The 13,030-nt window shown below is 38.9% G+C and overlaps 1 protein-coding gene across 1 annotated transcript in view; it reads right to left on the minus strand.

Annotated features, from left to right (window-relative positions):
- ano2b (anoctamin 2b) overlaps positions 1 to 13,030 on the minus strand; it is a 114,409-nt gene that overhangs the window by 15,840 nt on the left and 85,539 nt on the right. The window contains exons 22-24 of the mRNA XM_078165133.1: positions 8,623 to 8,775; positions 6,720 to 6,772; positions 5,149 to 5,327 (exon numbers count right to left, since the gene is read on the minus strand). Coding sequence (XP_078021259.1) covers positions 5,149 to 5,327; positions 6,720 to 6,772; positions 8,623 to 8,775 — 385 coding nt within the window. The remainder of the gene's footprint in view (positions 1 to 5,148; positions 5,328 to 6,719; positions 6,773 to 8,622; positions 8,776 to 13,030) is intronic.

Here is a 13,030-nt window from a genome sequence, read left to right on the forward strand (position 1 = left end):
TGTGGACTATGGTATTTTGTAAAATGAAGGTCATGTGGACAGATTTATTTTTAAACAGAGTTGGGAAATATCCAAGTTAAAGTGATCTTTAAACATGTAGACGGGGCCTGAGTAATGGTCATCTTTATTGGCTTATGCAAAAACAATCAATCATGGTCAGGAAACTGAACATTATTAAATCTCTGGATTGGCTATGGTCATGAGCTCTGGGTAGTGACTGACAGAATATCACATTTATCAAAAGGATTTTTGCTTTCAACATTTCTCAAACTGATCTACTGCTGCTGTTTTGTTACTGCTGTACTTGATGATTGTATTATGTAATTTCTAGATAATAACATAATCAGCATACTGTTTGTATACACTGCATCTGTACTGTTTTCATTTAAATCCTTTCTTTGCTGCATCCCAAAAAAGTGGTTAACCACCATTCGTGGCTGATATGAATTAAGTTTAAAGCTGGCCTTTAAAGAGTGACAGCTCATCCTTCTCTGGAAATCTTCTGAAACAAATTTCCTAACACTTTGACCACCAAGAAGAATTCATAGCTTACCCACATTTTTATGGAGCACTGGACTAGCAATGAGAATACAGTAGAGAAACCATGTCTGCAGATATGTACAGTGATGCTCGGCCCACTGACACAGAAACTGTCTTCAACTTCCTCACCCTGCTGTTTTTAAATGTATTTAAAGATTTAATACCTCAGTGGTTGGCCTCTGTCACACCACCCATCTATTTATCCATCCATCCAACAGCAGTGCTTCTCTACTTCCTTCCTCTCCTCTCTTATTTCTACTGAAATGTATGATTCCAGTGAATAATTTCCTGTGAGATGTTGGTGAAGATTCTCATTCATCCAGGTCATGGTAATCCTAAGTGCTATATCGAAGGCAACTGGACTTGCTCCAGTTTCTTGAAGACGTTTCACCTCTCATCCAAGAGGCTTCTTCAGTTCAAACTTACTGGTGGGGAGTCATAGGCTTTAAACTCTGTGTGGGTTAACCAGGCTGTAAAATTCCCCATGTAAAAAGAAACAAACAAAAAAAAACTATATAGAAATGAATGATATAGCAGGATAGGTTTTCCAGTGAGAAAAACGCTGTCTTGACTTTGAGACTATCTTTACAGAGGAGCTGAGTACTGATAAAGAGCTTTGTCACATGGTGCAACTTAAAAGGACATTGTCTGCTGTACAGATTGTTGAGCCCCTTGAGGCAAATTTTTGATGTAAGGCATATGGATATACAGTATAAATAAAAGTGATTTAACTTGACTTTGTTAAGATTTGCTGTTTGTCTTTTGCTGTATGTCTATTAGTGTGTAAGTTGATTGAGGGAAGCAAAAAACAAAGGCAAATTCCTTTCGTTTTTACATTTCAGGCATCATCCCAGTTGCCAGAATAAGATGTTGGTATTGCACTTTTCTGTAAATTACAGATTTGTTACATTTGTACTTTTCATATGTATCATATCAACATTTGGAGGGAAGATGGATGGGGTGTCGCCTCGACTAGATACCTGTCAAGCTGCAGCTGCTTTAAAGCCCCTAAACACGGGTGTTTTTTAATGGCCCGCTGCTGTATTTGCACCGGCTATAGTGCCGTGAAAAGCATGCATTAAGAGCGTTCTTTTTACAGAGACATCGCCAATTTCCGGCCAGGATTCCCTACCAAAAGTCAAAGCCAAAACATGATCTTTTCCTAACCAAATTCACATGGGTTTTACACCTAAACCTAACCACATGTAGAGTACAGTGTTGTTGAAACATAAAGATACAAAGTTTAAATGTGTGTAACATGATAATGTGAAAATGTAATGTATTTATGGTTTGCAGAAACATACTATGCCAAGATTTATTCTGGTGATTGGGTTGTAACTAATAAAGCTGATTCTAATGCAAAGAGACAATGCTTCAAACATGGATGTTGCTACAAAGAGAAGCTATAAATTCTAAAACATGGATGCTTCACACACATCTTCAGTGCGGCAGCACAGAAGGTCTGTGTGTATACAATGAGTACTGTGGTGAAGGTGGGCACCAAAGATTTGTTTTACAATTCAGTATCCGACCAAATGTCTCCCCTCCTGGTCCTGAATTATAATGTTAGATGATGGCAATAAAAGTGTTTTTGCATAACATTATGATGTCATAGTGAAGTTGACCTTTGACATTTTGGATATAATATTTTTATCCGATTTATCTTAGTTTATTCTGTTCGACATTTGAGTGAAATTTTGACATAATTAGCAAATGGATTCTTGAGTTACAGACAAAACGTGTTTTGTGAGGTGACCGTGATCTTTGAACACCAAAATCTGATCAGTTCATCCTTGAGTCTAAGTAGACATCTGTGCCAGATATAATCAAAATACCTCCGGGTGTTCTTGAGATAACTTGTTCACTAGAATGGGACGGATGTGAGGTTACAGTGACCTTGACCATTGACCACCAAAATCTGATTACTTCATCTTTGATGCCAAGTGGACATTTGTGCAAAATTTGAAAAAAAGTCCCTCAAAGCTTTCCTGAGATATTGTGTTCACGAGAACCCGCCAGTCTGAAAACATAAAGGCTCTGCCCTCGGCTGTCGCCGGCATGGAGGCATAAAAAAGAAAGAAACAAACTGTCTGGAGCATCTGACATACTTTGTGTTACAGAGTTGAATCATTTGCCTTAAGCAGCTAATACACTGCCTGGATACAGCCTGTACATACACTATACAGCACCACACATGCCATTCCAGGAACATCCTCCGGCCAATTTCATGCTTATAAGCATTCAAGGGCGTTCAGTCTCTTGACGCGTTTCGGGCGTGACGTACCACACTACATTTGCACAAAGACTGTATTCTTGCATTGTAATTCTACGACTGTCTTATGTAACAGCAGGTTGACCTCTGTCTGTGGGTGCCGGCATCCATGACCTTTTCCTCTACAGCGCTTTATATTGATATTATGAAAGAGATGCTTGCCATTGGCATGAGTGAAAATGCGAAGATGATACAATAGTGCACTGTCTCTTGGAGCTAATGATTTCGAGCGTCATTGGAGCTGTGAAAAGAACTTTCACATCCGTTCTTGTTGTCTTAGGATTCAAAGGGACTTAGTAGTGTTTGAGTGAAGGTGTGAACGTCAGCCTTAACCCCATCTGCATCACCAACCAAAATCTGATATTTTGTCATCTTCCGTGTAATTCTCACATTCAGTGGCTGTTCACGACATTCGTGGCCAACTGAAAAAGCTGCAAACCTTACTAACAGCACAGTGCTCACTGAGACTGGTTGGACACCTCTCAAGTACGACCACGTAGGTCATACACCACAAATGCAGAAATAATGACTCATATTTACTCGGAAGTCAGGCAATGTAGTATAAAGAGCAACAAAGTCTGCTTACCATTGGAGGGTGGGTGGATAGGTCAAGCAAACTCAGGACTTTAATATAGAGACCAGTGTTTCTGTCCTAAGTCAGACCAAAAGTCAACGTTAAGTTGTTTTAACAATATAACGTAGGTAGTCGATGTACATCACATTACTTTAGTATCAAACATACTTATCTAAAGCCAGTGCTTTATCTTTTTTCTAAACCTAACCAAGGAGTTTTTTGCCTCACAAAACTACGCAGTAGGAAAACACTCCTGTGGGACGTATTCAGAGGTAGGAACATACGACCTATGTTGTTGCATGGGCTGGAGGACTTATGCTCAACAATCTTAGGGGGAAAAAAAATTAAGAACTAAGTTTCTCTTCTTCCTACATACATTATGCAAATCTGAAAAATCATCAACTCCATCCCTGCTCCAACACAAATTTGTGCAGTTTATTTGCTAAATGCAGAAAGACCTTTGCTCATCTATAATGAGATTTCCTGTGGGCATGAAATGCTTTGGTTTTAAAGTATATGCACAGTGTAAAAACCTATTCTTAATCCCTTGCAAATGCCCAACCTGACCACACAGGTTTACCTGAATTAATGTAATCCCAGTCCACCATACAGGTTTGTGCACAATTCTCTAATTTGTTTATATCTACAAGTACTTCCTCAAGCAATTAGTAAAAGGAGTTATTACTCATAAAATACATCAACTACAAATGCTGTGATACATTGCATTGGTTAATTGCTGTGCAATTCTCTATGTATATGTATCTGTCCCTATCAAATAAACATGAAAATGAAACTGCTCATACACATCACTGAATATGATACTATATGTTGCTTTATGCAGATGATATGTTATTATATGCATCAAATGCTGATATCTTAACTCCCACTGCACTCACTATAATTAAGCGTTTTAGTACTTTGTCAAGATACAAAGCCAGCTATGTCTATAGTTCTGCAACCATGGCTGCTTTATTACTCACTCTGCTATCACAAAAACACAATCTCCTGGATTGCTTTATGGCACAAAACAGAGACAGTGTTGTGTTCTTTAAGTGCAAAAAAAAAAATCAGAGATCTGGTGACAGCAAATGGTGAACAGTAAAGGGTTGTGATTATTCCATATTGCTTCTGTGTGAATGTAAGAAAGTGCATATAGTATTTAGGGTGTTGCCAAGAGCTCTCTCAATATGAATAAAGGCTTTTAAGGAGAGAAACAAATCAGTTGTAAATACAGTAGACATTAACTCAATGAACCAAAGAAGAAACAGAGACATCCCTCTGTCTAGCCTTGAAATTAACGTGACGATGGCAGCTATTCGTTGTTGATACAGACACTAAAGGGGTGTTTATGTATTTGTTAAGGTCTAAGCTTTAAGTTCTGTCAAAACAAAGTAATGCTGTTTTAGAAACTGAGACAAAATCCCCCAAACTAAATTCCTGTGATGTAAAAATAGATTAATTGACTTGACTGTTTCCTTGAATGCACACTAAGTACTCTGCTGGCAGTAAAAGGAAAGACATATCGGAAAACTAGAAAAAAACTTGGGCTGTGTGTGCAAGTAAGTGTGTGAGTATGCATATGTATATGAATATGTATCTATATTTCATGACAAGCAGCTTTTTTTGATTAATGCTGATATTGATTTGTCATTTGTATTTAATGCCAGTCACAAAGGTAGTATAGCATATCATGACTGAAGTACTGTTCTCAATATCTTTACTTGTAAGTGTGTGCATGCATGCTTGTGAGTGTATTTTTTACCGGCAGACAGTGATATTTCCATGGTCTGAGTTCTGCGGTGCCGTGCCAGGTTTAAAGTTGGACACATTGAAGTACGAGAGTGTGTGGTCGATGAAGCCGTGCATGGTGCCAGTCTGACTGAACATGTACTGGTATACGAGGCGAGGAATGAAGTCTGATGTGAACGAGATGACAAAGGCCTCCACAGAGAAAGAGAGAGACAGAGAGAAAATGACACATTTTTGACATGAAAATTAATTTAAAAAAATGAATACACCATGAAACAATAGGCTTTATCTTGTTATACTTGTGATTTGTCATATCTCTTCCTTCCCTTTATGTAAAAGAGTTGAAGGAGTTCAAACCTTATTTTCAGAATTCAAAAGCACAGCTCCCATAAAATATTAATTTTAAAAAATATTTCAGGAATGCATTGAAACATATTCATTTAGTAATATTAAGTAAGGTATGTAGAACTTATAAGATACATGCACAAAAGGGAAATTCTGCTCTAGGTATTCCACTGCTTTTAAGCTCCTGGGCAGCTTAAGCGCTTGTGTATGTGTCCAATGCCCCATAGCGCTAGAATAAATAAAAACTCCTGCTGCTTGTTTTTCTGAATCCTACACAAATCTCTTTAGTATTAAAAGTAAACGGAATAGGATTTGGTTAGCTGGCCAAGGACAAATCCCAAGTAGAACTTTCCTGACTCCACAAATACAAAAAACACCGTGACCTCTACAGATCAGCATGTTCAGGTGTTTCAGATGATTCTGGGATCTCATAGGGTCATCACGGATGACATCCCAGAGCAAACTGTGATTTTAACATCATCTTTACCATCTTAGTTAACCTCTGACCATAATTCCAGTCTGTGATGTTTGTGATTTAATAAACTCACCTTGTTTAGGTGGAGCCTTTGATCAGAATAGTCACTCTTATGACCCTTACTTATTACTTATTGGACTCACTTCTATAGTGAATTAATTGGTGAAAATAAACTATTCCCATTTTTCTCAGCCCCTTGGAATTCCCTCAAGGGACCCTGGGGGTCCCACAACCCCTGGTTGAGAACCACTGTTCTAATAGTTCAAAACTGCTAGCTTACCTGAGCTAATTAATAAAATCTAACAACCAAAATCTTTTCAGATGGAGGTTATTGAAGCAATATTTTAATCAGATGGGGGTCTGTGACCTAATGTGATTCAATTTAATTAAATTTTCCTTTACAAGAAAAAGGCTGAGAACCAAATGGATTTCAAATGGATTTCTTTGGCACTTTGAGCACCACAAGCTGAGTCCCTTTTAGTTCCATTATATTTGAGAGAAGACAGACATCTCTATGTTCAATATCTCCAACGCTCAGCAACTCACACCAAAACAATCTCGATTGATAAATAGCACTACATGTAAGATGGAAAATATGTATTCTTGATACTGGGGAGAATTGTCCCTTTAAAGTGCTTTCTGTAGAACCTCACATTAAGTAGAGTACCTACTGTCGAATACATGCATTTCTTGTGCATAAATGTGCCTTTCTCCCTAATTCAATTAACAGATGGTATAAAGCAGTACATTGCGCTAATACTTACATTTATGATGACTGAGAATTTTCCCATTCCACTCAGTATGTTGTACCATATACCTGTAGACAGAAGAGTAATAGAGAGACAAGGAGAGAGAATGGTTCAAGTGATTAGTTAGGACAAAATGTGTATTAAACAGTAAAAAAAAAGCCGGACAGCTGGTGGATTTGTTCTCAGAACTCTACATAAAGCATGCAATTCAAAAGCACAACTGCATTGTTGTTCTGCCCTTTGTGTGTGCAAAATTGTGTCCATGTTGTCACTCCCCAGCGTTTTCCTGACACTGCTCATTGGGAAGGAGCTGCTAGCTGTGGTGGTGGACGCAAAAACACGAAAACATGATACGCCCTATCTAGAGCCAGTGTTTGTCTTGTCCATTCTGAGGTACTGTAAAAACATGGCGGTGCAACAAGACGATCTTTGTACATGAGGACCTGCTCCCTATGTAGATATAAACTGCTCATTCTAAGGTAACAAAAACAGCAAGTCTTATTTTAAGGTGATAATACACTAAAGTAAATAAACTTATTAGGGGTGTAACGGTTTACAAAATTAACAGTTCGGTTTGATTGCGACTTGTGCTTCAGCTCATGTTTTGGCTGGGGGTCATGAATTTTACTGTGCTACAGGATTAGCTGCTAAGAAGCGTCTGTAGCTGTGTGGTGGCTCTGTGTGGTTTTATCCACAGCTCTGTCACCACAATCCTCAAAATTCACAATAAAACTAAAATGGCTCCAAACACCAGACCTGTCGGTTACCAGAGGCTCTTCTATTCCTGGTCTGGTAATGACCTTGTTAACCATCTTCCAACGAGCTAGCTTAGCGTAGCTGCCTCCCAGTATGTCTCACTGCAGTAGAATGTTCTGGTTTGGGGATGGGAGGGGCAGACAGCATGTTTCCTCGTTGAGTGCAGTGGCACTGAGAACATTATCTTAAACACAGTTTAGGTTGTATATTTTCTTTCCCAAATGTAATAGGATAGTTAAGTGTATTGTTCGGTCTGTAATGCATACCCAACCAAAAGCCTCGTACCTGTGGTTCAATACGAATAAATGCTTTGTTACACTCCTAATTCTTATTATATAATGTTCCATTTCTGCCAGCATATCCCCCTAAATCCTTCACACTGGACCTTAAAGTGACCACCAAAGTTATAACAATCCTTCTTGAGGGGGGGAAATTAATCTTTCTACAAAATTTCATGGCAATCCATCCAGTAGTTGCTGAGGAATTTCAACTAAAACCACAAATATCAACTTCATACCATCTTGAGAATGAGACCCCATGTCTCAATGAGATTACATTTTTATGTGAGGGTTAAATAAGACAAATGTTGGCTCTAGAGACAAAAAAACATGGGATCACCACAGTGATTAGGATTCAGCCTCTGGGTGCAACATAAATGTCTGTACATAAACACATGACAATCCACCAAAAGTTGTTGAGTTATTTTGGTCTGGACCACAGTGGTGAACAGACAGACGGACTTGACCCCACAACTGTGCTGCTAGCATGACATGCCGCTCTTCACGTTACCCAGATAAGTTCAAAGAGAAGGTCAGAACTGGAAGCATGATGTAACATGACTAAGCTAAACTTTCAAGTGGCGTCAGTTTGGTTTAGTGGAGAGTTTTGGTGTCCAATGATGTTTCAGATGCTCCTTTCCAAGGTTTTTTACTATATTCAATACATAATATTTTTAGGGTTTTTTTGGCATATAAATAACAGATGTATTGGTCATTAGCAGCTTCCATCCAATCCTGTGCTGTATTGACTGGTAAAATGTCGCATCTATAACCCATAACAAATCTTTCCACTGCCATTATTTGATATCTTATAGAACCCTCATTATATGGGAGAATGTGGTATTATGAGTCAGCTGCGCTCTTTTTTTGTCACACTAGCTTACCAATGTCTTTAGCACGTACGGCGACAGGCCTGCGTAGCTCCGTAACAAACTTCTTGGCATCCAGTCTGATCTCGATGACGTTGTTGAGCAGAGCGAAGAGCGGAGCAAGTGGGAATGAAGCCACGAACAGAGAGACGAAACCAAACTGGATTACTGGAGAAAAGAGATAAACAATCATCAAACATCCTACAGTAGGTGTAGTCTTATTGAACGTCAATGCTGTAAGATAAGTTTGAAAGTGAAAATGTATATGTCATAAATAGATGTTGTATAATTCAACAGATGAGACCATGGTGGGGATGTTGTACTAGCTTTTGAGTGCCTGGAATTGAAGGCCATGTCTGCTCCATGCCCTCCGTACACTTACACTGGCACACGAATGGATACAGTAAATTAGGAACATATGCACGAGATCAATAACAACACAACATGAACATCCTGTTTTGTTTTTGTTTGTTGTTTTGCATTTCTAACATTGTTTCTTATCATAATTATGCTGATGACATTCAAATGTACATATCTGTATCCAAAATGAGTGCGGACCCACAGCCTCCAGCTGCTGCTGGAGTCCTCACAAACACACAATTATCACTCATTAAAATTCCATTGAAAGAATTTCTGTAATTGGCTTTATGACTGACATAGAGATGAGCCAAGTAATAATTTTCCACTGCAAGGCATGCTTTAAACAAAGACTTTCTTCAAGTTTTTACTGCAGCATGATGGAGAAAAACAAATCACACGCTTGTGAGGTTCAAGTTTACGTCATAGTAGTATCATGTGTGTCTAGTACTGTCCTGCTGTAAACATTAGAATATGTTTATACCTCTGTGACTGCCTTGCAGCAGAGTTTTCAGACAGTGGCAAATCGATTATCACTTTATCCTTTCTCCATCTTTATTTCAAACCACATCCCAGTGAGGTTACCCTAAACTCAGGCCAACTTTGAAGGTTGATTGGTACTTCCAAAATTTTGTTAAAAGCAAATTTGTTAAAGAGACATATTGGATCCACCTGACAATGAAGTGGAGATCTGAAGTTCATTTTTAAGGTAACTCCAGGAGCATCAACACCTTATGTGAGAGTCATGTACCAGAAGTTGGATGTATTTATTTTAGGGCTGTCAAAATGCCTCAATTGAAAGTAACTGAATCCGCTTTTTTGCGCCTGGAACCTCCCGTCTACAATGGGCTTGAGACATGCCCTTGTTGAGGACTTGACTCAGATTAAACTGATCCTGTTTGATTCGGCGGTGGGAACCTCTTGTGACCGCATGCCTTTGCTGATGTCGTCCCCAGCAGGATTTGTAGCCCGGACCTTCCACATGGAAGACAAGTGCTCTAACCACTACACTAATTCATCGCAGAAAAAAAAATAACGCACTAAAAACATTAATACTGATTAATCCCGTTCTGTGGTGCTCTTTGACACGGTGCGTCATTGAAGGCCACAGTGGCTTTGTCACATGATGGAGGCAGACGAAAAGACGCTGCTTGATCCCATGAATGGAGCATTTACGTTTAAAAAACACTAAAATGGAACTGTTGATAGGGGCACCATTTTCTGCAGTTTCTACAATAAGGAATTTTTGTACCATCGGATTACTACGAGCCTGAAATATCACCTCACCACAAAGCATTTAGCAGCGAGCCTGGAGGTCTGAGCTAGCACAGCCTCTGATGCTAGCGCTAGCAGCCAGCCTCATCAAAGCACACTTGACCAAACGTTCAGACGCAAACTGAGTATGTCTACCTGACTAACTAGCTCCCTTGCAAAATGGATTGTCATGGACTGCAGACCAGTTTGGTAGAGGGCAGGGGGACAATTGTGTCCAAATTTCAGCAGCTTTACTACAACACATCTGCCAAAATTAATTTGAATTGAAATTTTTAAAATAATTTGACAGCAAAAATTGATGTATGTAATCAGTTTAAATTAAGCCCTAGTATATTTGTAATCACATTTATGTTATTTCTCGTACTTTGTCCATTATGGTTAAAATAGTAATACAAAATAATTATAATGTGAGAGAATTTTTTAATAATATACAATATTCTCCATGTTTAAAAAATGGTAAATATCATGGAAAGTACACTACAATCAACAGTGTTCATTTAAAGTAGCATAGTCAGGATTTTTTGTGGCATCATTGGGCGAAAATCGCTTAAAAACCTTTGAGAATGTTGTAAATCAAGTGGTCAATTTGAAAAATAGACTTCTGCACCTACTCTTCGCTGTTTTTAGGCTTTAGAAAATCTAGCATTCCTACTAGCTCTTTGTGTGCAAATGCGTGGATGTCCAGTGGGAGTGGCTTAGGACAGACAGTTGAGAGCTGCAGGAAATACCTGTTTTTTTTTTCAAATTCTGTATTTTTTGTTTGTTTGTTTTTTAACCTTTTCCAGAAAATAGCCTATTGCAGCTTTAAAAGCACTGATGGTAAAAAATTACTGCTTTTAAAAGCAAGGAGATCAATGGATGATTTACTGCTTGTGGTGTAGAGTTTTTCCTTTACTTGCCATAGATACTAGATTACAGTAGTTTCCACTGGGTGCATTTTCTACAGCAACAAAACCATTGAAATACGATATCTAAAAACATTTGCTGATGTCTGTTTTTCTGAAAAATGCAACATGGCAGACTGCATGCAGTGAATGGTGTTATGCTACAGGACGTCAGAATGCCCACAATAAGAAAGGTTTACTTAATTATAAATGCTTTGTAAGATTCAAGCTAACTTCCTGTGTTTCAAGCAACACCTCTGTACAAGGCTGCAGCTTTTTCTTGGAAAAGAACCACTTATACCATCCATTTCTGCTGTTTGCCAGCATAAGAGAGCCTGACATGTGAGACAGGAATTCACAACATTGGAAACACAAATTTTAAGCTGCCACTAAGACGCTAACAGATTGACGTTTGTGAATGGTCATTTGTCTGGTCAGGAGTCACACTGTCTGTTCAGGCTCGCTCAGTGGTTCAAATGATGCCTTTTAAGGTTAAACACTCCACTGCACCAGCTAAACTGGGACTTTTTATGATTAGGAAATGTGTGGAACTATGTGTGTGTTATGTAAGTCAGTCTGATTAGATAAGCCAGAGACACAACATTCATGACTGATAATTAAAAGTAAAGTTGACAGGAATTTATTGTAGAGAACATCAAAATCACACACGCAAATGCTGGGTATTAGTATTAAAGGGCTGTTGGCAGCAGCTTCTTTACTCACAACCGGCACCTTAAATAGCAGTTCAATAATCAGAACCGGGGTGCCTTAAAGATTTGTCTAGGCTTGCCACACCAGCTTCCCTTTGACCACAGAACGGTTCGACATAAGCTGCAGTAAGGCTGCTCTGGAACTAGTAGTTTTTGTCTGAGGACACTAGACATGGGCAAAGTATGAGACAATGGGCGCCTGGGCACAGAAATGCAAAAGGCCCCACCACCTTTCTAAAACAGCAGTGAGACGCACAAACTTTGCGGTGGGTCTGCCTCTCTTTTATAGTTTTTTCAGCTCTCTGTAGTCTTTATGTATCTTTGTGGTCCTGTCTCTTTGAAGTTGTTTTGTGTATCCTCATTTGTGTCTCTTTGTAGTGATTTTGTGTCTTCTTTGGTCATTTTGTGTCTCTTTGGGGTCATTTTGCATCTCTTTGATGTCGTTTTGTGTCACTTTGGGGTTGTTTTGTGTCTCTTTGTGGTCATTTTGTGTCTTTCTGTAATCATTTTATTTCTCTTCGTGGTGGTTTTGTGTCTCTGTAGTCATTTTGTGTCTCTTTGTGGTCATTTTGTGTCTTTTTGTAATCATTTTGTTTCTCTTTGTGATGGTTTTGTGTCTCTCTGTAGTCATTCTGTGTCTCTTTGAGGTTGCTTTGTGTCTCTTTGTGGTCATTTTGTGTCTCTCTGTAGTCATTTTGTGTCTCTTTGAGGTTGTTTTGCATCTCTTTGTGGTCATTTTGTGTCTCTTTGAAGTTGTTTTGTGGCTCTCTGTAGTCATGTTATGTCTTTTTTGGTCATTATGTGTCCTTGTAGTCATACTGTGTCTCTTTGAGGTCATTCTGTGTCTTTTTGTAGTTATTTTGTGTTTCACTGAAGTTTTTTTGTGTTTTTATGTCATCATTTTGTATGTCTTTGAGTTTGTTTTGTTGCCCTTTTTTGTAGCTATTTTGTATCTCTTTGCAATTCCTTATCTGTCATTTAGAGTATGGAACTGGCTGGTACGTGTTAATTTGAGTGACATTTCAAGGGGAGGGCCAATGGGGCCCCTAACGCCTTGGGCCGCTGGGCCTGTGCCTGGTAGGCCCATTTAGTAATCCATCCATGACTCTACAGAGGTAGGTGATAGCAAACACAGAAAGTCTGGTTAAAAACGTATCCCTCGACCCACTACGCTGGTTGGTGTATACAGAAACAGGG

This window comes from Epinephelus lanceolatus, chromosome 23 (assembly GCF_041903045.1).
Source record: "Epinephelus lanceolatus isolate andai-2023 chromosome 23, ASM4190304v1, whole genome shotgun sequence".
Lineage (NCBI taxonomy): Eukaryota > Metazoa > Chordata > Actinopteri > Perciformes > Serranidae > Epinephelus > Epinephelus lanceolatus.